General features: G+C 44.6%; 1 protein-coding gene across 2 annotated transcripts; it reads right to left on the bottom strand.

Moving 5' to 3' along the window:
• Positions 1–1,004: 1,004 nt before the first annotated feature.
• WDR3 (WD repeat domain 3) lies at positions 1,005–23,332 on the bottom strand. Of its 2 annotated transcripts, none has more exons than XM_081122127.1 (27): positions 23,275–23,332; positions 21,959–22,160; positions 20,797–21,006; positions 19,713–19,831; positions 19,111–19,189; positions 17,964–18,059; positions 17,434–17,547; positions 17,153–17,254; positions 16,634–16,731; positions 15,634–15,741; positions 14,869–15,099; positions 13,646–13,739; positions 11,760–11,861; positions 10,475–10,560; positions 10,200–10,335; positions 9,434–9,490; positions 8,318–8,418; positions 7,991–8,102; positions 7,739–7,873; positions 7,419–7,469; positions 6,888–6,953; positions 6,317–6,409; positions 5,787–5,834; positions 5,126–5,169; positions 3,429–3,557; positions 2,532–2,625; positions 1,005–2,244 (listed from the first exon to the last, which is right to left on the bottom strand). In XM_081122127.1, exons 2-27 carry the CDS (start codon positions 22,127–22,129, stop codon positions 2,089–2,091), a joined length of 2,832 nt encoding a protein of 943 aa, XP_080978253.1. In that variant the 5' UTR covers positions 22,130–22,160; positions 23,275–23,332; the 3' UTR covers positions 1,005–2,088. The 2 variants fall into 2 exon arrangements, with proteins under 2 accessions (XP_080978253.1, XP_080978254.1); XM_081122128.1 differs by lacking the exon at positions 23,275–23,332 and adding an exon at positions 23,008–23,232.
• Between the last annotated feature and the right edge of the window lie 9 nt (positions 23,333–23,341).

Genomic DNA, 23,341 nt, shown 5'->3' with positions numbered 1-23,341 from the left:
GGACATTTTAAGGATGTTTTCTTCCAATCCATGAACATGGTATATGCTTCCACTTGTTTGTATTTTCCTGTTTTTCTTTTTTTCAATGTCCTATAGTTTTATGTCCTACAGGTCTTTTATTTCCTTGGTTAAGTTTATTCCTGGATATGTTTTTTGTTGTTGCAATGGTAAATGGGATGGTTTTTAATTTTAATTTTTTAATCCTCACCCAAGGAAGGGAAAGAGAGATCAATGAAAGACACATCGAATGGTTGCCTTCCGCATGTGTCCGATGAAGAGTAGTGAGAGTAGACATCCCTGTCTTGTTCCTGATCTTAAGGGAGTCACTTTTAGTTTTTGCCCACTGAGTGGGATGTTGGCTGTGGATTTGTCACATATGGCCTTTATTATGTTGAGGTATGATCCCTCTATTCCCACTTTGCTGAGTTTTTTCTCACAGATAGTACTGGATTTTGTTGAATGCTTTTCCTGCATCTATTGATATGATCATGTGATTTAGCATAAAGCACTTCACAAATATAAAAGTGCTAGTTTGGCATTTATAAAACATTTGGAAAACACTGCATTGTCTTATCAGAAAAAATGCGTAAGAACAGTACACTGAAAATTACAGAACACTACTTTGGGAAATTAAAGAACTAAATAAATGAAGAAATATAACTTCTTGTGAGTTGGAAGACTCAATTAAGGTTTAGATGTCAATTCTTCCCAAATTGGTCAAAAGATATAATATAATCCAAATTAAAATTCCAGCAGGTATTTTGGTAGACACTTATAAGCTGATTCTAAAACTTATATGGTCCTGGCCCGTGTGGCTGTCGGTTGAGGGTTGTCCCATGCACTGAAAAGTCGCTGGTTCGATCCCCGGTTAGGGTGTGTACGAGAGGCAGTGAGTGAATTGATATTTCTCTCTCTCCCCCTTCCTCTCTCTCTCAAATCAATAAAAACACATAAAAAAATAATATGTATATGGAAGAACAAATGATCTTAAATTACCAAAGCAATTTTATGGGGCTATATTTACAAATTTTATTATCCCCCAAAATACATATAAATGAAAAGCTCCTTTTTAATAATGTATTATTACATTTACATCATAAAACATTTCAATATAAAAATCAGTATGCAGCTCTTTCTCACACACCATACACACGCACTATATATGTAAGTAGTGATGAATTTTTCATTTACACATATTCCTTTAGTGGAAAATTAGAAAATTGGGCAATTCCCATGCCTTCCACCCTTGGGAAGGTAAATATAACCTTTCTGAATGTTTCTGAAGATGAAACATGTAAACTACACAACCTATTTAGACATATACACATGTTGTTAGAACAAAGCAAGGATCCTGCCACACAAATGACAGTGTTTCTCAAAAAGGGAAGAGATAACATTTGACTAAAAATGCAAAGTCGAAGAACAGATAAGATGGTCAAAATTGTTATGTCCACACTCCACATAGAAATCAGAATTCTTGCACAAGGAACGGATTCACGACCCATCTTGGCCTCTGTGACGTTAGATCAGCATCCACTGGCAGTGGTCATGACCTGCCTGTAGAGTCACCTGCTGTATGCAGGCTCCATAAAGTCTCCGTTTAAGCCCAACAGTCAACACTGAGGCATGTGGTAAATTCCCACCCCCCAAAAAGGAAGTGCAAAGTCAACTTCTGCGACTCAAGAGCTCAACCAGGTCAAAGCTTCGATGCAAACACTTTGTCCGTTTCTTTTTCTAAGACATTCCCTACTCCCCAGCCTGCCGCGTGGGGACACATTATACACACAGGGCATCAGTCACCCAGAAGCCAGCAGGGCCTCTCAGCTTGACTTCACTTCTGGCAAAAACAACTGTTTTATTGAGGGGATAGAAACAATTAGCAAGTAGGATATTTTTCTATTCAGGCAGAACAGCCTGCAAGAGGTGAAGTGCAAGGAGCTGCCTTAGATCCGTCACGGTCCTTTCGGCTCTCCGGGCCCATGACTCTGCATTTCAGGGCACAGGACGTTCAGCCGTGCGCCTCGCTGTCGCCGCAGGAGAGCGCAGCCACAGCAAGCAGGGAGGTTGACAACGCTCCACATTCCGGCTCTAAGTCAGGGTTAAAATCAGCTTCTCCCGCTTCCTCCTCTTCCTCTTCTTCTCTTCCAACTGGCTGGTAGCATCGGCAAAGAACAGGACTTCGCTTCTGGCCTCACTTTCCCTCTTGAGAAACTCCAGGCCCGCCAAGTTGAAGCCGATCACATCCTGGGGAGGGCCCGGGGAAGATCAGACAAACTGCCTCCTGCCCGCCTTCAACACGGCAGCGGCAGTGGGCCCAGCGCCTCGGGGCGTCGCCCACCCTCCCGCCTCAGGCCCGGTTGCATCCCACTGCTGCCGGCTCCCGGCCACCTCGCCTCCGTGCGGATGGCACCTGCCCAGTCCCGTCCGGACGAGGCGCAGTGCTCTGTGCCACCTCTAAGTCACACAGTGCCACCTCTAAGTCATGTGCGCACCGGATGCCCGCTCCCCGCTGTATCACTACGAACACTCACCCGGACTTGGCTGACTTTTGAAATAGTTGTCTCCTTTAATTTCTCAATCACGGGCACGAGCATCTGGTTGCTAGTGATCTGCCCAAAGTGAATCCTAACAGAGAAACAAAACAGCATGTGAGGAGGGGCAGCAGGCTGGCTCTTCCCATCCCTTCTAGACAGTGCACAGGCACAACATCAAAGCGGGGACATTTTTACCACATCGTGGGAGTAAAGCAACGCTCGAGAAAAGGAGCTAAAGGCATTTCTCCCCTACTATTCAGTGCCACCTGATGACAGTTTATTGTCCTAGACCTCATCACACGTTCACACTCTGACCCACAGCACCCGGATGTCCTTGGTGCAGGCTCCTTGACCCTCCACGGTCACCCTCGCCTTCGACTGTGACCTGCCACATCTCCCCACAGGCAGTGAGTACCACCCACAGCCCTGGCCTGCCGGTACTCGGTGTTTCCCCCAGAGTAGCCCGAGGCCGCAGCACACACCACAGCGCTAAGCCATGCACCAGGAGTCTTCCTATTTCAGAACGTAAGCGAATGAACATACTTTCTGATTTAGTTCCTTCTACGTATGTCCTGCTTTTGCATTTGTACCTATAGAGACCTGGAAAATAAACCCACTGTTCCGGAAAGGCTGTTAGGACAAAACGAAACCACGAACTCGAACAGTTACAGGCCACCGGCAAACTGATCAGAGCCAGAGCTACCACGCAAGGCTGCGGCCTGCGTGTCGTGCCCACAGCGCCTGCTTCCAGGGAAGGCTGGCGGCAAAGGGGAAGGGACGATTCACGCGAGGCAGCGCTGAACCCTGCAGCGCCCCGAAGTGGGGGCGGCTTCGGGTAAGGCTCCCGGGGAGCAGTTAGCGGAGCGGACACGTCGAGGCCGGGAAGGGCGCTACCTGAGGAGGAAGAAGAGGCACCGGCAGAGCAGCTCAATGTCAGAGCCCCGCTGGACGAACTCGTGGAAGAGCCTCAGGATGTCGGGGACGTAGGAGAAAGGCAGCACCAGCAGGGACTCCTCCAGCTCACTGCGGGGAAAGCGGGCGCCACGGTCAGTCCTCGCGGCCGCCTGAGCCTCCCCTCCACCGGTCCCGCTGCTTTTATTTAGGTCTCACCCGTTCAGAACGAAATGGAATCTTCTATGTTCTAGACGACTCTCTTTTTTCAATGTTTTGTTTTCTATAGTTAATATTTTAATCTATTGGGTCCATGGCATAGTAGGAAAATCTAACTTTATTCTTCTAGTAACTAATTTCTCCAAAGCCTTCTGTTGAATAGTCCATTTTTATATGACACTTCTCTTACCATTTATTGAATCTTTATATATAATAAATAGTCTGTTTCAGGGCTTCTGAGCGAGTCTGTTCTGATGATCAACTGATTCTAACAACAATCCTGTACTATTTTAATTTTGCTAATTTCATAGTTTTGTTCTGTTTTTAATCTAGAATAACCCCCTCTTGTTCTGGTTTTGGTGTGTTTTACTTTTAATAGTTCTAGGAATATTTCATCAATTCAAGAGGATTTCACTGGAATTAAAAACCTGCAAATTAGTTTAAGAAAAATGCAATCCTTAACACAGACCCTTCCCATCTAGGCATGCACTGTGCCTCCAAGAACCTAAATTTCCCTTTACATTTCTCCAGTGACATTTCATCATTACTCAGACGGGTCAGTTTATCAGTGAGGGACATATTTAGATATCGTAGGTCAAACTCACAAATAACGTCAGAAGGTAAATCACAAGAAACATTATTCCAAAAATATATGACGAAAGACATTAAAAATTATTAGAAACCAGTAAGAGAAACTACTAAAAAGCACAAGAAAAGTAACAAAAGTCACACAAAAAAAGGCTAAACAAATATGATATGAAATTTTAATTTTATCAATAATCAAGAGATGAAAATAATACAATGCAACCTTTTACCTCTCAAGCTGACAAAGGATTTTTAACCCCTGGTAAAAACCAGTATGAAAACTCCAGAAAGCAGTTCAGCAACATAAACCTTCCAAACGAAGGCTCGCTCATGCCGACTGACCACTGGTCAGTCATCAGACTGCTGGAGCTCTCATCTTCAGAATGACAATGACGACAAAGATTTCCATGTAAAGGTGTCCACAGAAGCAACATTCATAAGAGCAAAACAAATGCAACCCCACAGTGCTCATGTGTACAACGGGATATTCTCAACTCATTTAATGATGTGTTTTTAAACAATGATGTCGGCAGACCTCAAGAAACGTTCTGTGAAAAAGGCCAGGCTCCAAAATTGTACACAAGATGATTCCAACTATGCATGTGCACAGAAAGCAGGCCAAAGGAAATGTGTTACCCGCTGCTACTTCCAACTGAACAGAAATGATTTCCTTACCTACAATATAAAGTAGCACAACCCTTCATTTGTCCTTAAAAGTAGAGCCTTCTAGCTCTACTTCATAAAGAACATTATAATGAATTATTTTCCATCCGAATTTTGACAGTTAAACCTGTAAGGATAACTGTCCATTATAACTCCCCCTGTCCCATATTGAGATACGCACTCAGTAAATGTGGTTAGCCGGCCAATGATGACAACTGTGCACTGAGACTCACCTTGACTTGATTCCTTTAAAAATCTCCAACACGTACGCTGAAGGCTACAAAGGAAGGACAAGAGCATAAGTGACACTCTTGACTGGAGTCCACTGAACTCTCTAATTTCCATCTCCTAAAACCAGGGTCCCCCTCTCCTACGAGATGCAGTGTCCTAAGGTGGGATGACATGCACAGACCTAGCGCTAGTCAGCCTGGGCTCACGGTGCAGCTCTGCCATTACCAACCACGAAACCTTCTGGCTCTGGGGCCAGTTTCCTGTCTCTACAATGAAGAGACCCTGCCTCGCATGACTATTGTGACCAACGAGACATGCAAGTAAATCCTAAGGAACTGGAGGTTGCTGAGAGCACACGCTGTCCCACTGCTCTCCCTCTCTCCCCTTTATCTGACTGACTTATGCCAATTTTTCCTCCCATACCTTCAATTTCAAAGTTCGTTTAGGAACAGAATCCTCAGAGGGCTTTAGACATGGACACGAGTAAGCGCCCCGAAACAGAAGAAGGCCGGGCCAGCCCCGTCTAAAAGGGTGACCTGGAAGTCACACTGAAATGGTGCTTCTGAAATTCAGAACATTCTAGAGGACACCACCCTTCCTCCTCTCTGCCCCTGAGAGTGACCTCTGGCTGACCAAGGGGAAGCTGTTAGACATTCTACTCACAGAGATATTCCCATAAGCCATCAGGATGGGGTTGGTGGGAAGAGGGACCTATGAAGAAATGATTAAATCCAGTCATTAAAAAACAAGACTTTGACAGTGGTTGTCACAGGCAGGGCAATACTAGTATCTTACATTCTGAAAAGAGAAAAAACTGGGCCCAAAACTGAAAGAGAGTGTAAAAGAATTATCGGGCCTTTCAGTGTCGATAGTGCTTATGAGCGAGTTTGGGCAACAGGTTTCATCCAGAAATCGACATGGTCACCCTGCCTCCGAACCAGAGCAGGAGCGTGAGCATCCGCTCAATACCACCATCACCTCAATCCGCTCTCTCCTGCTCTCCCCGTTTTACTAAGACCAAGCTTCCTTCTCCCACACTCAAGTCCCTCTTTCTAATGTCTGAATTAGAAAGAATTCTATTCCATTCTCTCACTTCCTGATCTGAGTTACTAAGTCCTGAAACGATGGTTTTCTGCTCAGGAACTGTCTATTTATAAACGTCTCCCAGAGCGCAGCTTGATGGGCTCTCTTACCTCCTTCCCTGCAGCTTTACAGATGGCTTTGTGCTCTCTCATTTTTGCAGTTTCCTCTCGGTACAGTTCAACAGCCTCCATGATCCTCTCAGCCTATACAGATGACAAAGGACAGAAGTCATCACAACACATGCCTTCCTCCCAGAACACTGCACCCGGAGGGCCTGATTGGAAAACCACCAAACGGCATGACACAGGTTAATAAAAATGCGCCAATAGAACAGCGAACTGCACGCAAAGACATCTTCGTTTTTTCCTTTCTTTTCTTTCTAATTTTCAGGGAGGAGACTATGTTTTGGATTCAGGTAAAAATGGGTGCAGACACCCAGAGTAGGGCAGCTCCCAGGAACGTCTGAAAGGGGCTACTTTCAGCAGATCAGCTTTCCTTTCCAGAGAGTAGCACTCATCAAACAGATTCAGCACAACGCTGTCCGTGGTTACAAAGAAAGGAAATGAGTTTTGAACAAATTCAATCATTTTGCCACAAAAGGACTATTTGCTTGACAAAGACTTTTACTAAAAAGTTCACATATTATGAAAAAATGAGAAATGACATTCTACGTCAACTTACTGCTTTGACTGTTTCAATAGTTTTCTTTCCAGTAAAGTAATTTTCTCCTTGAGTCTCCCCTGGGACCTGCCAGAAACAAAGAGATCCTTGAATAATATTGTTGACAAGCATTAAAGAGCCAATAAGTTAATCTTATAAAAGAACAGGCACTATTGTTTTATAATGACAACACTGGGTTATCAGCTACGTTCACTGAAGATTTAGTAAGGGCCAGACACTACGTTAAGTATTTTAAATGTATTATCCTAAGAATATCTTCCTCTACAAATATTTAAAAATAATGCCCAATGATTTTTTCTGATTTTAATTTTTGTTCTACAATGAAATAATACCCTGAAGTCTCCTTTAAAAAAAAAAAAAGCCAGTATGTAGTCGAATAAAAAATACTACTCAGATTCTTTCTCACATCAGCTGTTGATGACCTAGGCATCTGGCCCCAATTCTAATTCAATCAGAAATTACTGACATTGCAGTACATTCCAATGAGATAATTACAGGGCACAATCACAGGATCCCAAAAGATGTACTTACTGCTGGTTGGTCTTCTTTGGCCACACTCTCCTCATATTCTGCTTCCCTTTGCTGTCAAGAGATGGACAGAAATTAATTTGAAAGAAAAACCATGGTCTCTACCATGTGAAATGAGAATAAGACAGTGAGGAGCTGCTTTCAAAATATAATCTCCTGTGCCATCTATCCCTGCCTGGCTGCTGAAACAGTGACAGTCATCATGGAAGCATTGGAGGTCCTTGGACTTGCGCTGAGGGGTGACCGCACTAGACAGAAAACTTCGGCTGGGACAGCATGTCAGACCCCACCGGCACATCTGTCAGCAGGCCCAGAGTCCTTACCATCTCCCTCTCTTCCTCGAGAATGAGCGGCTCCCGTGTCCTCTCCCACAGTCTCAGGGACTTGTCATGGGACGATGACACCACATAGTCTCCACTGGGGCTCACAGCCAAGCACCATACCTCCTGGTGGTGCCCCTGGAGAGAGAAACCCCACCCGGAGCAGGAGTGTCACTCGCAGGCCACCCGGGCTCGCGCTGGCGGAGACCCGCGCTCAGGCCTCTGGGCACCAAGGGGCCGCGGGGCGGGGGCTACCTCCAGGGTCTGGATATGCTCCCACTTGTCCGCGTCCCACTGCTTAATCTTGCGGTCCTTCCCGGCGGTGAAGAAGAGGTGAGACTTGGGCACAAACTGCAGGGACATCACACTGGAAAGCGAGGAAAGTAGTCAAATGTCCTTCAATGCCACGTTATCAAAGAGTCTTACACACACAAGCAGCTTCTGAACAGCCAATTCTAGTGTCTTATTTACACTTTGGAATTTAAATGTATGACTGTCTGAGACGCTAAATGACAGACACAGGTGCTCAAGGGAAACGATGCAGGTGACTCAAAGGGAGGTGTCTGAAGAGACTGCACCCACCTGTCGTCGTGTGCAAAGAGAGACTTGTGGCAGTCCCCAAAGTCCAAGCCCCAGATCTTCACATTCCTGTCGGCAGAGCCGGTTGCTATCAGTGCTCCGTCCTGAGGAAGAGAAGGGACACATCACTTTACTTGATTATCAGAAACTGTAAAGTAGATAAAGAAAAGCTACCAGGACATTTAACCCATTTCCCTCCAAAACATTAAAATCGATGACAAAAAAGTGATTCCATTTCTCTACCAAGCGCACCTGCTTCTCTGCTTTTACCCACAGATCTACCTAAAAGCTTGTTACATGAAAGCAAGAAGTCTGGCTGGAATGTTTCTGCTGCTACAGGGCAGTGCTGTGCCCTGATGGACGCTGCCTATTGACTTTAAGTCGGTAGGAAAAAGAATCCTGTCACAGGACTTGGGGGAGAGAAGAGGGAAAGAGAAGCAAAAATGAGGCTGTGGAAGAACCTCCTGGACGCTGGGACCTGGCCTTTACCCCGCGATCCCCATCACCATTCCTCTGCCCTTCCTATTTCAATGCCCAGTTCAAACGACCGTCAACGAGAAAACCGGAAGTTACTTTAACACCCACTTACTCCGTTAACGCACTGATCACAGACAGCCGGAGCACAGCCAGTGCCTTTCACACCGACTAGACATTTTTAAATATACACATCGCCACCCTGATCATAACTAGACATTGCAAAAATAGCATTTTGGTCGAGACTAAAAGTTTACATAGTGCATAATACTGCAGACATCCAAATATAAAGCTTAGGTCCATCTTCCTCACCTTCCTTCAAAGCGAAGGGGGCCTTTTTAAAGTCTTTTATATTTTAGGGTGCTCTATCCATTATAGTACTTTAGACAAAGTACTATTTGGGGAATCTGCAACTGCGGGCTAGTTGTGAGGATTAATTCAGGTATTTGTGAAAATATTCTGAAAGCATTTAAATAACAGATATATTAGTAGTATGATTATAACAGATATTACTTTGATTTGGGGAGTGAGAAAGATATACAACAGAATGAAAAAATACTCTAAAATGAAGGTATCAAGCCAAGAACTAAGAATGTGCCTTAGAAAAACAACTTGTTACTGAGATACTATTTAAACTTTACTTACATAAGAGATGTCCATGCATATAACAGGCAGTTTGTGTCCATACAGTGAGAGAAAAAACTAAACATTAAAAAGAAAAAAGGAATATAATTCATGGTTGTCTATAAAACACAGGCATGATTTATTACACGTGAATCTAAAATAGAACTTTAAAATGCAATGCTAACAGTGTCTGGGTTGCTTCATGTGTTTATTCTCAAAGAAGACAAACCACAGAAGGCAGTCTGCACCCATGTCTTGCATATGGACCCTATAGGCCCTTGCCAAGGACACGGCAACACAATGGAGCCAGGGGCGCCCCAGAAGCCTGCTGCCTCCGTCAGAATATAGTAGAGATGTTCTCTGGGTCTCTCAGCTGGAAAGACCCTGGGGAACCTGTTTGACACAATTCCCAGGTTCAGTCCAGTCCTCCCAACACTCTGGGGCTGGGGCCTCTTGATCTGTTATTTCTAAAGCAACCCAAAGACCCTGACATACAGCCGAGTGTGGAATCACTGCCCAAGACACCTAGAGATGCTCTTAAACCTACTGGCTATCGCAGGATTTGTTGTCCACAGATTTTCTAAACATATGAAATACTTGCTTCAAACAAAAGTTATATACCAAAGGATTCTTTTAAGACTCTAGCTTTCCTAGTGCACCTACGTTTGATTTGCATACAAATTTTTAGAAATATGCTCCTGCCAGGCACAGTCAGGGTCTCTTCTTTCTGGTCTCTGCCCCAGGCCAGCCAGAAAGGAAGAACTATCACTAGGCATGGCCACTGTACCTTTAAGGTGTCGACATAGAATATCTTCACCGTGCAGTCCAGCAAAGACACAGCCAGCAGCTTCTGCTCGGGCGAGTACCTGACACACAGAACGTCTTCATCCAGCTGCAGGGTTCGGGTTTGCTTTGCGGAAAGTCTAGCATCACAGAAATCACCAGGAAAAATAATGAGTATTCTACAAGGCAGACAAAAATTCCTAAAAACTCTGGAGCTCAACTGAAATACACGAAAGTCCATTCAGTCCAAGAAACGGACACAAAACAATGTCCACCCACCTCTTCTGGGCACTATTTCCATCTTTCACCAGCTCAAAATCCCAGAACTTGACGGATTTATCGGCACCACCTGTCACAAAGCCACGCTGGAAGCCAAATGACATTCCAATGAAAAAGTATGTTAGTACAGAAACCTGGGTGAGACACACAAAACAGCCTAAAGATCACTTGTACTTAATGGCATGGGTAAGAATTAGGAAAAAATGTGGTTTCTCTAACACGTTCCCTCTCTCGGGGCAGCTGCCACAGACCTTACTTGAGAGCTCCTAGCGACACTAATGTAGACAGATGATAGCTGGTAGGAAGTTCTGGTTATACCTTCCTTCAGCATCAAGAAGAGAAACTCAGTGAGCAGTGGGGCTTCTGCTCCACCTAAGAAGGCAGCAGGCTAAAGAATTTGCTACTATGTCTGTTTTCCAATATCAAGAAAATGAGCCTCATCACATGGTAGTGCTGGTGTAAAGTATCCAGAACGTGGAGGCAGAAAAAACTAGACCTCAAGCATCTCATCGGCCAATTCAGAGACTTTTAAGACAGGAAACAACTTTACAGTGATCCCTGCTGTTGCTGTGGTGATGAAGACCACCTAGTTTAGATAGAAAACTGTACAAATGCAAGATGGTACTGTATTACTATTTAAGTTTTAAATGCTGCTCCATTCTGACTGCAATGGCATTATCCACTCTAAATTCCAGATTCCTTTTCACCCCCAAAATATGTCTACATTCAATGAATGAAGGTTCGCCACCACTGAGAACATTCAAATGAACAAACAATCTCTTTAGGTATTTTCAAAAAGTATCCAAAATGTTCTGAGCACTTGCACCATCACAGGAATAAGTGGACAGTCTCCAGGGTGACACCCAAAGGAAGCACACTGTGAATGACTTGAAAGGATTGACATATTTGCTAAACACACTAGACTTATGTAGTCACAGAAGAACGGACTAAAAGAGGGGCAGGAGAGTCTACTCTGATCTCTGCACTGTGTTGCCCAAGGAAACAGTTCCTCTTAGGAGGTATCATAAACTACCAGCAAAAAATCACAAAGGTAAGGAATCTGATGTTGTGTAACTGATGATCGAGAGCAGCTGAACAAGGACTCGTTTCATGATGAGACATTATACAGCATGTGATACGGCATCACATAGGATATCTAAAGATTAGACAAAACTTTTCTTTAAGAAACCCTGAGAGAAATCTGTTAGGCAGCAGTGAAACCTGACAGAAAAAAGGGAAATGCGGCAGATTCCTGAAGTTCAGATGTCAACATCTGGCTAGTTACCTGGTCTGGAGAGAGAGACATGGACCACAGAGCCCCATCATGTGCATCTATTGTCTCCAGCAGAGTTCCCGAGGCCAAGTCATACAGCTGCAGCCGTCCTGTCTGTGGGACACAGAATGAGCACAGCTCTGAGGAGCCCACCTACAACCTCCATGATTCCTGCCCACATGGGTCAGGAAAGGTTTCACAACAAGCGCCAACACTGCGGCCAACTGCTTAGGAAATGGATCCCATGCTCCGTACTTCCACCCGAATAAACGCTATGAAACCCCCTGCTGCCGTGCGGAGTTAACGCCAGGAGGGTGGCCATGCTGGACAACTATGCAATCATACAGCCATGTAGCACTGGACTCCTGACATTTTCATTGGCTCCCTGACTTCAAAAAGGACTTATCATGGCCATAGTCAAATCAGAATAAACATAACAGCAAATGGCAAACCTGAAAACCTTTAACCAGTCCTTCAAGTGGACTGTCTTCTGTGGTTATTGGCTTAATCAACTCTTCTCCACCTAGCTTTGGCTTTCTTGTCTACCATACACCAACAATAAGAAATGGCAATCTACCTACAGTGCTAGGGAGGGCAGTGAACCTAAAAAAAAATGGTAGCTTAGAAAAAAAACGAGCCACCCTTCTGTTTAGAACTCTGTATAAGCCACGGTCCCAGCGCCAGCATGGACCACACAGTGGGAAAGCCTGCTCTGAGCGCGTGCACGTCCAGTCGGAAGAGCATCAAGTGGAGACCTGATTCCCGGGGCTGCCTCGTTCCAGCTCAGGGACTGCTGGTGAATTCATCTTTAGGAGCCTGTTGTTTTTTATCTGTAAAACCCCCCTCTACACTGTTGCGGAGATTAAATGAGATAATGCAATTAACTGCATAGCACAGAGGCGAGGCTAGGGACTGTATTTTAGTTATATAGGTAATCTTCAAAGCAATTTGCAAAATGGTCTCCCAGCAGCAGATGGTAGATGAACATTTGTTGGAAGAACGAGTGAAAAATGAGGGAGACTTTTAAATGACATTTAATGCTCTTTCCCCGACACTGACCCCAGGATCTCTGCAGCTTATTTCTAATAAGAGAATTCTGCACATTTGGCACTGGTTTACAAAGATAAAAATGGCAAATACTTGCAAAGCACTTTTCAAAACATTCCCTAGACTTTACTCCATGTATTCCCACTCCTCCTCACCACTTGCTGCAAGCCAGTCTCCGTGCCAAGTGCTTATTTACATCATTTTACACAAGAACTCAAGGCCTACAGGGTTAAGGAACTTGCCCAAAGGTCTAACAGCCAGCGAGTGGAAGGGCTGGATGCAAGCCTGGGCTCATCTGGTGGGAAAGTGCTGTTGGAAGCGAGTGTCATTATCTCATTATATAGATAAGGAACCACACTAGGAGAAGTTATGTGACTTGCTCCAAATTACCCATTTCTTCAGGGAGAGATTCTGATCCCAAATCCCTGCCTGCTCCTTCCCATATGGTCATCCCCCAATCTGATTAGCAGCTGGGAAAGAGGACCTGGTTGGTGTTTTTACGGAATGTTTCTATCTGCCAAGCACAAAACTAGGTACTCATGAATTTATCATTAGTCTTCTCAAAACACAATTACACACGTGCTCAAAAAAGATGCAAAAAAGGCTGATCATCAAAATGTTGATGACAGTCATCTCAGGGTTGTGACTCTGTTTTCCTCATAATTTGACATAAGGTTTGATTTCTTAAAAACAAATAAAAACAAAAAACCCTCCAAAAAGGGACAATGCACCCTCATATTATCCGGCTCCAGTACATTTCCAATATGCTAAAAAAGAAACCAGATTTCTCAGACATCTTTAAGAATGCTGATTAGAAAAGACACCAAAAATCCAAGAAAGTCTCGGTTTACCTTTGTTCCTATGACCACCTGCCTGTCCCCAGGCACAAAGAATGAGCACAGTGCATACTCGCAGGTCATGGTGCGGATACACTGCAGCGTGGACCTGGGAGAAAGAAGGAAGAACATGAATACGAGGTGCCTACTAGACACCAAGTGGTGATACAAACTAAGAATCTGGATAAATGAGCCTGATGTTCAGGGAGAGGCTAAGGCGAGAGATGTGAATGTCTGTGTCATCGGCATAGAGAAAGCCATGACTAGAGGTCACAGAGAGTGAGTGTAGGCAGAAAAGGTCCAGGCTGTCCCCTGAAGCATTCCAACACTAAAAGTAAGAAGGAATCAGAAAAGACTGAGAAAAAACAGCCAGAAGAGGAATGCAAGTCACAGAGTGTTCCAAAGAGGAGAAAGTGGTCAACTCAGGAAGAGAATGGCAGATGCAGCTTGCAGGTCAGTGTCTGGAAACATCACTGGCGAGGTGACAAGAGCGGTTCTGATGGAATGGCAGAGGTAAAAGCCTGGTGGAGACAGTGAAGACCGAACGGAGAAATAGGAGGACGGGGGCTGGCTGGAGAGAGGAGGCAGGGCTATTGTTTCCTTTAGGAGGGGACATGGCACAGCCCATCCTTAGGCTGCGGGAATGACGCGATAGAAGGGGAAAGCTAACAATGGTGGAGGAAGCTGTGAGGAAGGGAGATGAGAAAGGGCCTCGCACACAAATGACGATTCATTTTGTCAGGAGCCCAACACAGTACTGCGAGGACAGATTATGTGATTCAGATGCAGCTAAGTGGCAGATGTAATGGGAGCACATGAACATTTTCTAGAGGACTCCATTTTCCAGTGAAGCAGTAGGCAAGGCCATCAGTTTGAAGGTGCTTGAGAAAAGAGGCTGTGGAGCAGTCACCTAGCGAAGTGAGGGAAAGAATTCAGTGAAGTTTCTGGTCCACACGAAGAGCCTAGTTGAATGTAAAAGTGGGCAGTGTGTCTGTTCCTCCTCAGCCAAGTACAGATACAGCTTCATACATGGAACAAGTGTTAATTTTTTCTACATGAAACAAAAAGGCAACTTTCCCTGCTCAACTCCACAGGCCTGTGCTAAAAAGCACGGGAGATCCATTTGGAGGGAACTGTATTTAAGGCCTTAAGAAACTAGTTAACTAACCATGAAGAGTATTAAGAACTAATTCAAAGGGAAGAATTGGATAAAGCAACAGAAGGACCACGTCACAAACCTGTTCCAAATCTTAACGGAGTCAGCCGCCGCGGAAAGGATAGCGATATTGTCTGAGCTGAAGGACAGAGTCCGCACATCGCTGCGATGGCCCCCGAGGGTGATCCTGCTCGTCCTCAAGGGCTGAGGAGTGGGCGCCGATGGGTTCAGTGAGTATAACTCCACCAGGTTGTTCTGCAGCAGGAAGACAGCCTTTAACTCCCCCTGAGGCGAGTGAATCAGGTCGAAGGATCTGCATGGGAAACATTCACAAATGTCTCAGCTACCACCTTAGCTCATGAGGTTAACTTCTAGGAGAAGGGCTTTGCAATGTCCTCAATCTATATGAAGTTTGCACAAATATAAAGAATTTGACACGTAAGAGTGCTCTGAGTATTGGACAGCAGTGGAGTACAGGCTTTTAAGAAATCTCGGCTTAATCACTGGATCTGACATATATCTTGTTTTTGTTTATCTTTGATAAGTGACCTTAAATCCTTTCAGAATATGAGGTATACATTTTTTTTGTTTGTAATTGGCAGCAGGAAAGAAGAGTAAACAAATAGACAGGTTATTATAAAAGCACAAATGTGAGATAGCAATGGCCAGTGGTGAGGGCAGTGGGAGCCGAGCGTGACACAGGCACCCCACAATCACTGTCTCCAATATACAATTGGTGGAGACTGCTTACAAACAGCACAACAAAGCCAATACAACTCTGTATCTCACTATTTCTATAATACTCCAGAAACTTCTCCCAGATCCTTCATACACCACGTTTACTCACTTGATTTTGGCAGAAGTTCTGATGTTAGCCACCCGCTGGATTTCGTCTCGCAGAGTCATTTCAACACTGACTTCAAGGTCTTCCTCCTCCCCTTTGCCAGAATTTAATCTAGAAGAAAAAGACTCTCATGCTACCACTTTCCTAGCAGCTTTGCTATTACTAGAGTCAAGTTCTGGCTCTGAGACCAACAACCTGTGTAATCTTGGGAGACACTTAACCACACAGGATGAGCGTGAGCATTAGAAATGTAGTGTATGGAGAAATGCTTCGTGAACTACACTGTCACAAATGGAAAGTAGTGTTCCATTTAAGGAGTCCTCGCAAGATATGGATTGTGAATGCAACAGCCCATACACTTTCCTGGGACAAGTCTTTTTATTTCAACTATTCCACTGAAATGTTTCTGCTAAATTTTTCTAACTTCAGGACTTTTTAGAAAATCCATTTACATGCACTTATCAATCCAGACATGTCAAATAAAGCAGAGATCTCAGAAGAGTTGCCAAGTCAGAATTTTTATTTCCAAGACCTGGTAAGTTTCAACTATTGAGGAACCAATTTCTACGGTTATAACAACCTACTTCAGGGTTACACAGTCTGCAAACTTAAACTACATGACTGTCTGACTAGTCTTCCTTCACACAACCCCACAGGTGAGCATCACGGGAACCGCTTCCTTCTGTGTAGGCTGCTGTCACTGAAGACACACAGCTGGCCTCTGAGAATTAAGTCACTTAGAAGCAGTCTTTAAAAATCTGTACAGTCTTTCTGGTTCTGTGTGGCTCTCAGTTCAAGACTTGGGAATGCACTAGTTATAAAGCTGTATGAAAGAGCAGAGATTTAAAACTTGGACTGCCGGCACTCCACAACACCGCCTCTAGCTTTCAACAGTAACTGGTAAGAGAGTAAACATTTCCTTAAGGAGCCCGCAGTTTTGTTATGGGTACAACGTGGGCCCACCCAGGATACTTAGTTATCAGTAAGTACTAAGGAGACATACTTGGCTTTCTTTCTAGCTTTCTTCATTTTCTTGTCCATTTTCTTCTGAACCTCCTCTCTGGAAAGGATACAGAACACTTCGAGCACAGAATCGGTTCCCTAGAAAGACACAGGCTGCCGTGAGTCCAGGATGGGTAATTTGTAGCTTAGCTTTCTTAGTAAGAACTAAACCATAATGTTTCTTTTTCTTCCCTTACTAGTGGTATCACCTTGGACAACGTAATCTCTCTGGGTTTACTGTCCCACCTGTAAAGTGGGGACACCACCTCCTATCACAGCGTTGCTCTGAAGGCTCAGAATTAATGCTTAGAAACTGCTTAGGAAAGCAAGCATGTAATGAACCATTTCTAATGAGAAGTGACAGCAGTCAGACAGAAGCTACAGATTATAGGTCCACGCAGCATCATCGTGACTTTTTAACATGACCAAAGAAAGACTCATCTCCACACTGAGTATGAAATCAGGAGTCTCTGAAAGGAACAGCCCGGTCCTTGTGACTTTCTCTAAGGCTGGTACTCACATGGCAGGCAAGCATCCTGCCTGTCCTGTCGGTCGCGAGGTTCACGACTCTGTCCCTTCCTTCTCGCATGATGGACCCGGCTTTCTTGCACGTGAGGATGCGCTACAGAAGGAGCAATAGAGAAGATGAAGGTTAACTGAGTTCTGCTGACCCCCTGAAAAGATGATTCCGAGAAACGCAGGTGACAAAGACGTTCCCTACAAAGATGAAGATCACAAATTTAGTTACAATTTCCCCTTTCCCACCACTCAGCTCAAAGATAAGGAACAAAAAGGAATTACATCCTCAGGAGCCTCATCCACCTCGAGGGCACCATCCTCTGCTTCATGCGTGTCCTGGATGCCAGGGGAAGACCCCTTGATTTTCTTGGGCTCTGGTTCTTCTAGATCTTCAATCTGTTTTATAAAAGTTATAGATCTTCTCAGAATATATTTATAAACACACAAACTTTACATAGATTTTTGTTTGGGGGGAAGGGTCAGAGATATTCTGAAGTCCATCCATGGACATCCAAAGGTCCAGGAATATCAGGCTAAGAATCCCATTAACTGTAACATTAACATGACCAGAAGCTAGAAGCCCAAAGTTATCCTTCCAGGCCCAAATCAATGAGGGCAACGGAGCACAGAACAGAGAAAACTTTGTTCAGAAGTTGTAGGTTACCAACATGATAGCATTCCTTTTGTGCTGCGTGAAGCTATGTGAAGCACTCAGTAATTACATCGGATTCTAACCTCAATGAGCCCCTAAAACTGGTCAAACAGGACAGGCACGTGGGCACTTGGGCACATGATCAGAAGAAAGGAATTACCTCCTGCAGATAGGCTATGTCCCAGGCCCTCAGCTCACTGTCGGAAGCCCCCGTGATGAGTCGCTTCTCTTCCGATACCAGAACCAGCCCCCACACCTACAGAGTATGAAAAGATTCAAACAGTACAATGTTTAAGACTCTAGGATATATGTCGTGGCATTCCAAATTGCAGAATACTGTATGAAATCTCTTTGGTATTTGCAAAGTCCAATATTAAGGCAACCCTTTCAACATGTGCTAAGAGAAATTCCACTGTTAGAAAGAAAAAATGGCCTGTGGCAGACCTGCTATGTGATAACTCGATGTTTCTCTGCAACTTCCTATCCTTAAATTTAGAAAACGGCTGTTCGACATAAATCCTAACGAAAGTCCACTAAAAGGTTTTTAAGTCTGCTACTTCTCTGCCTCGCAAATAAAAGAAGCTCTGTTCATGTCTACTGCATAATGTTCAGCCTCAAATATCCAAGACCTGAACAATAAAAATAGTAGTACTATAGCAAATCAACAGTCAGAAAATCGAATTTGCTCTTTGTATACTCCAGGTGTATGTGTCTGAAAGCCCGGTTTGAACAAAGCACAGAATAGGAGCAATGATGTCTGATGTCCGGTGATCTCTACTGAAGAGATCTATGTTCAGGCAATTGCAGTATTATGACGACTACAATTTGCTGTTTACATGTCACTGGGCCAGGCACCGTACACACAGTATCATTAAACTTCTACACAGTCATAAAGGTGGACACTTGGTATTTAAAATCATGACCGCCGCCCCCCCGGCCAAGGGACTCGGTTGGAACACTGTCCTGTGTACCAAAGGGCTGCAGGTTTGTTCCCCGTCAGGGTGTGTAGGGGAGGCAACTGATAGAGGTGTTCCCCGCCCTCAACATCAATAAAAACGCAGCCTTGGGCAAGGATTAAACAAAACGATGAAACTCATGTTCACGGGCTAAACGTATCCAAGGCCAATGTATAGTAAAGGCCAGAGTCTGCTACGATGGCTGGCACTTCCCCACAACACCAACTTGACTCTTGAGCAGCATGAGATGATTACTACAGCCATGAGAGCAGAGCCATGAAAAAACCAGAGGAGAAAACCTGCTTTCCTGCTGCCCTGCCGTTTCCCCTAGGCCCGTGAGTCTGCGCATACCTCCGTTCGGTGACCAACCATTGTTTTGAAGCAGTGCTGGGTATCAAGGTCCCACCATTTCACCACGGTATCTTTCCCACTTAAAGAATAGAAAAAATCTTATTAGGAAGAATCACGAAACTAACAGGGAGATCAAGATCTCATTTGTAGCCTTAAAAAGATAACGTACAGCAATAATGTCTAAGGCTGCCATCCTACCTTTCTTTTAAAATGAATCTGAACTCTCCATGTGGTTATTTTCATACAGAAAATAAAATATTACACCCCAGCTAGTGTGGCTCAGTGGCTTGGCGTGTCAGCCAGAGTACGAAAGGGTCTCAGGTTTGATTCCTGGTCAAAGGCATGTACCTGGGCTGCAGGTTTGATCCCTGACCAGGGCGCATGTCTGTTTCACACTGATGTTTCTCTCTCTCTCCCCCCCACCCCCTTCCACTCTCTAAAAAAAATCAGTGGAAAAAATATCCTCAGGGGAGGAAGGAAACTAGCACATGAGCTTGTAGGTAGCGGGAGAAATGAGTAAGGAATGAAGCAAATTCTCTTTAAAACCCTCCCTGATGAATTCACCTAGAACAGAACTGGAAATGAAGCTGTTATTTCTTTACCTACTAACTAGCAGGTTCTTTTCTCGTAGAAACAATGCTTGTGTGACGGCGTCCTTGTGCCCCTTTAAACGGTAGAGACCACTTTCATTGATCACGTCCCACACAATAATATCTGTGTCCTACAGGGATCAAATAATACAGAAGAATTTTCTTTATTGCACAAGACCTAACAATGGGATGTAATATTTTTACTACAAGTTTTTATTACATAGTCCTTGTAGAAAATTTGGAAAGCATACAAAAAAGTACAGAGGAAATAAATATCAGTTAATATTGCCACCAAGATATAATCACCACGGACATTTTGTTTTATATTGTTCCAGTCTTTATATCCAGGTTGGTGTTTTCCTATTAGAAAACTGACACCATGCTGTTCGTATCATTTAAAGCACCCCTTCATTTAATGTATTTCCATTTTTCCACATCCTTCCAGACTGCTCATATTTTTAATGGTCTCATAATAATTCTAAGGATATACTGTAACTTATTTAACTTTTTCCTACTTATTTAAATTGCTTTTACTATATTAATTAGAAAACACCAGCATCTCTTCAATACTTTATCTTCCCATTCAAGTACACAGTTTGTATCACTATTCAAGCATTCTGCTACATTCTTCAGTTAAGTTTCATAGTATTTTCCTTAATATACTATGTTGCTTAATATACTATTATAAGTGGAATCTCTCACATTATATTTTCAAACTTTGAAATATAGGAAAGCTTCCAATTTTACCAAACTCAATGGAAAAGAATTATCATTTTGTTTCTCCCTTTTCCAACCTGGTTACATTTCTGCTTGTGTTGTTTTGGGTAACACTTCCACAATGATACTGTATAGCAGTTACCACGGCATCCTCTCCCTGTTTCTGTAGTTAATAGGCTCTAATCAGAGAACATGACAGGAAACAAAATGAACCTCCCAATTCTGACCCATCCTTCTCACTCTGTTTTTACCACCTATACCATTTTGTACACGATGTGCCCATTGTTTCACTCAACAATTTCTGTGAACATCCTGTTTAAGCAGTGACAATACACTCCTTTACTAGATCAAAGTCTGGGCACCTGATTCAAGGTCTCACCTTGGACCCAGATGCCAGCCTGCCTCCTAGCTGATCATACTTCAAGGAAGTGACGGCTGCCTTGTGTCCATTGAAGGTCACGTTTCCTTCACCACTCAGGAGACTGAAGATTCGAATAGACCCATCCTCATAGCCAACAGCTAAGTGCAGCCCATCTGGGGAGGGGCACAAGCAGGTGACTTCCTGTTTCAGCCCCTGAAGGATGAGGATCTGAAATCACAAGAATAAAACAAAAGCAGAGGAGCTAAGCCTGTCAGCAGGGAAAAGGGGGGGAATAACTTAAGAGCACCATCACCCCAAATCAGCCTTACGAATAATAATGAAACTCCGCAACCTGTCAAGTTCTTTAACATGGAACTATCATTTGATTGGACAATGAAACATTCAGGACAAGGTAAAATCATTTACCCTGAAGCTCTACATCAACATAAGACATGGAAAATCCCCCAGGCGATGGGGTAACTTACTAAGTCCCTTATCCTGTGTCACCATGGAGTGATTTTTCCACAGTACTATAAACACATCCTTGCGTTAACAGAGCTCCATCTAATAAGAAACCAACCTATGTGCCACCAGAATGCTATTGTGGTTTCTCCCCAAAGGACCCTGGCACAGCAACAACTATCAAAGTATTAACTCTTGGGGGTCACATAGTGAGTGGACAAGATCAAAATGCCTGTATTTGGTTTGGCAGAAGTGGTAGGCTTATGGAATTTAGAGTTACACAAAATATCAAAGCCTAGTTTAACAACCTGCCTCATCTGTATAAGTAAGAAAAAAGATTCAGTCAACACAGCAGAGAACTATTCCTTTTAAATGCCTTAATTTTATGACTGGCTGTGAGGACAAGAACCTGAAAAACAGAAAGTGGTAAAGTAGAGAAAAACAAACATATGGAGAATGATAATTACAAACAGTTACCTGTAAATATCATCACAAAGAGGCACCTAAGAGGTAAGCTCCTCTTCGGTTGTGGTTTTCAGAATTTAGTGTAGAACACAACAGAACCTGACACCTGCCTATCTAGACCCAAAGAAAGATTTCCCTTCTAGGGGTACACATATAAAAAATCTGTGCGTGATAAACCAGGGCGCTCCCTCTTCCGCCTCTCCATCCTCAAATACCCATCCATCAACACCGACCCAGGTGACCTCTGGCTCACCTTCTCTCCTTTTCTTAAGTCCCAGATGAAAACATGTTCACAGGCTGGTACTGCCACATAGCGTCCTTTTTCACCACGGAGTGTCACAAAGACAATATTGCCTTTTTGGCTGCCAATAAGGCCAAAGACTGCGCTGGCAACGTAGCGTAGGTACTGCTTGGTGAGCCCCATGTTAGAAGGTCTGAAACCGCAGGTGAGGCAGCTGCACAGGAAAATGAAGAAAACTCAGTTCTTTGGCACATTGGTTCTACTACGCTAGCAAACACCACCCGTTTATCATGTGGTTAACCTGCATAATAAATCACGACATAAAATGCCTGGACATCTTAATTTTTTATTCATCATTTAAACAGTTCCTACTGAATGCCGACTGTTTCTCTGAAGCAGGATCCTATTCTCTTTCAGCTACTTTCTGTTCCAGCTTTTTTTTTTTTTTTTTAATCACGGGGGTCCTGCACTAACTAGTCTTCCATCTAGCACCTCCCCCTGCATGATTTTTATTCTTTTCATTTAAAAGTCCTAATACTACCACCCTAATCTTTTCACATGCACTGTCTCCACCCCAAAGCCCTTGAAAAGGCTAAGTTGTTTGCAGTTTCCAAGAACTCATCCTGTCCACCCCTCCTTTCTCCCTGTCGGGCTATTTGGTTTCCTCCCTCGTCCTGCCACCGTGCCTTCATATGGTTCCTGTCACCTAGAACAAGCTTTCTCCCGTCTACCTATTGGAATCGGCGTTATCCTCCGAGCCCCACATCTGCCGGGCTAGTCCAATTCTTGCGGCCTTTTCCATCGCCTCGATATTTAAACTGTTTTCCATACAACCCGACATCCATCCCTTGTCTCACGGGCACAGATCTGAACGCCTTTTCGAGAGCGCTCACGACCTACCCTTCCCCGGCGCCCCTACCATCCCTGCTCCCTAACCCACAGCTCCCCCAAACCCGCTGCTTCCCGGCTGCACCGCGGGGCTGCGACGGGGTCACAGGCCTGTCGGACGTCCCTAAACCGAGTCTTCCGAGTCAGGAGAGGGTGAGAGGGATGGCGCACACCACGCTGCCGGAGCATCCTCGGGCGAGCCGGAGCACGCGCGGGGCCCGGCGGCACCACTCGGCCCGCGCCCGCCCCGGCGTCCGCGGGCGGCCTCCGGTACGGCGGTGGGGCGCTCTAGCCCCAGGTTTCCCGTCACCCCATCGACCGACCCCAAATCCCCCTCGCCTCGTCCGCTGCTGGCAAACCACGAAGGCCTCCGCCAGGCTCCAAACCCAAGGAGCGGAGCAAAAGCGTTGGGTTCCCGGCGCACCGACAACAGCACTCACCTCAGCCTCCACGAGGCTCCGGGCAGCCCTGACCCCGCCCCTTCCGGGTCCGGCCCCCGGCCCCGCT

Source organism: Miniopterus schreibersii (genome assembly GCF_964146895.1).
Source record: "Miniopterus schreibersii genome assembly, chromosome: 19".
NCBI lineage: Eukaryota > Metazoa > Chordata > Mammalia > Chiroptera > Miniopteridae > Miniopterus > Miniopterus schreibersii.
The sequence above is the reverse complement of the archived record's forward strand: the minus strand, read 5'-3'. Positions and strand labels throughout refer to the sequence as shown.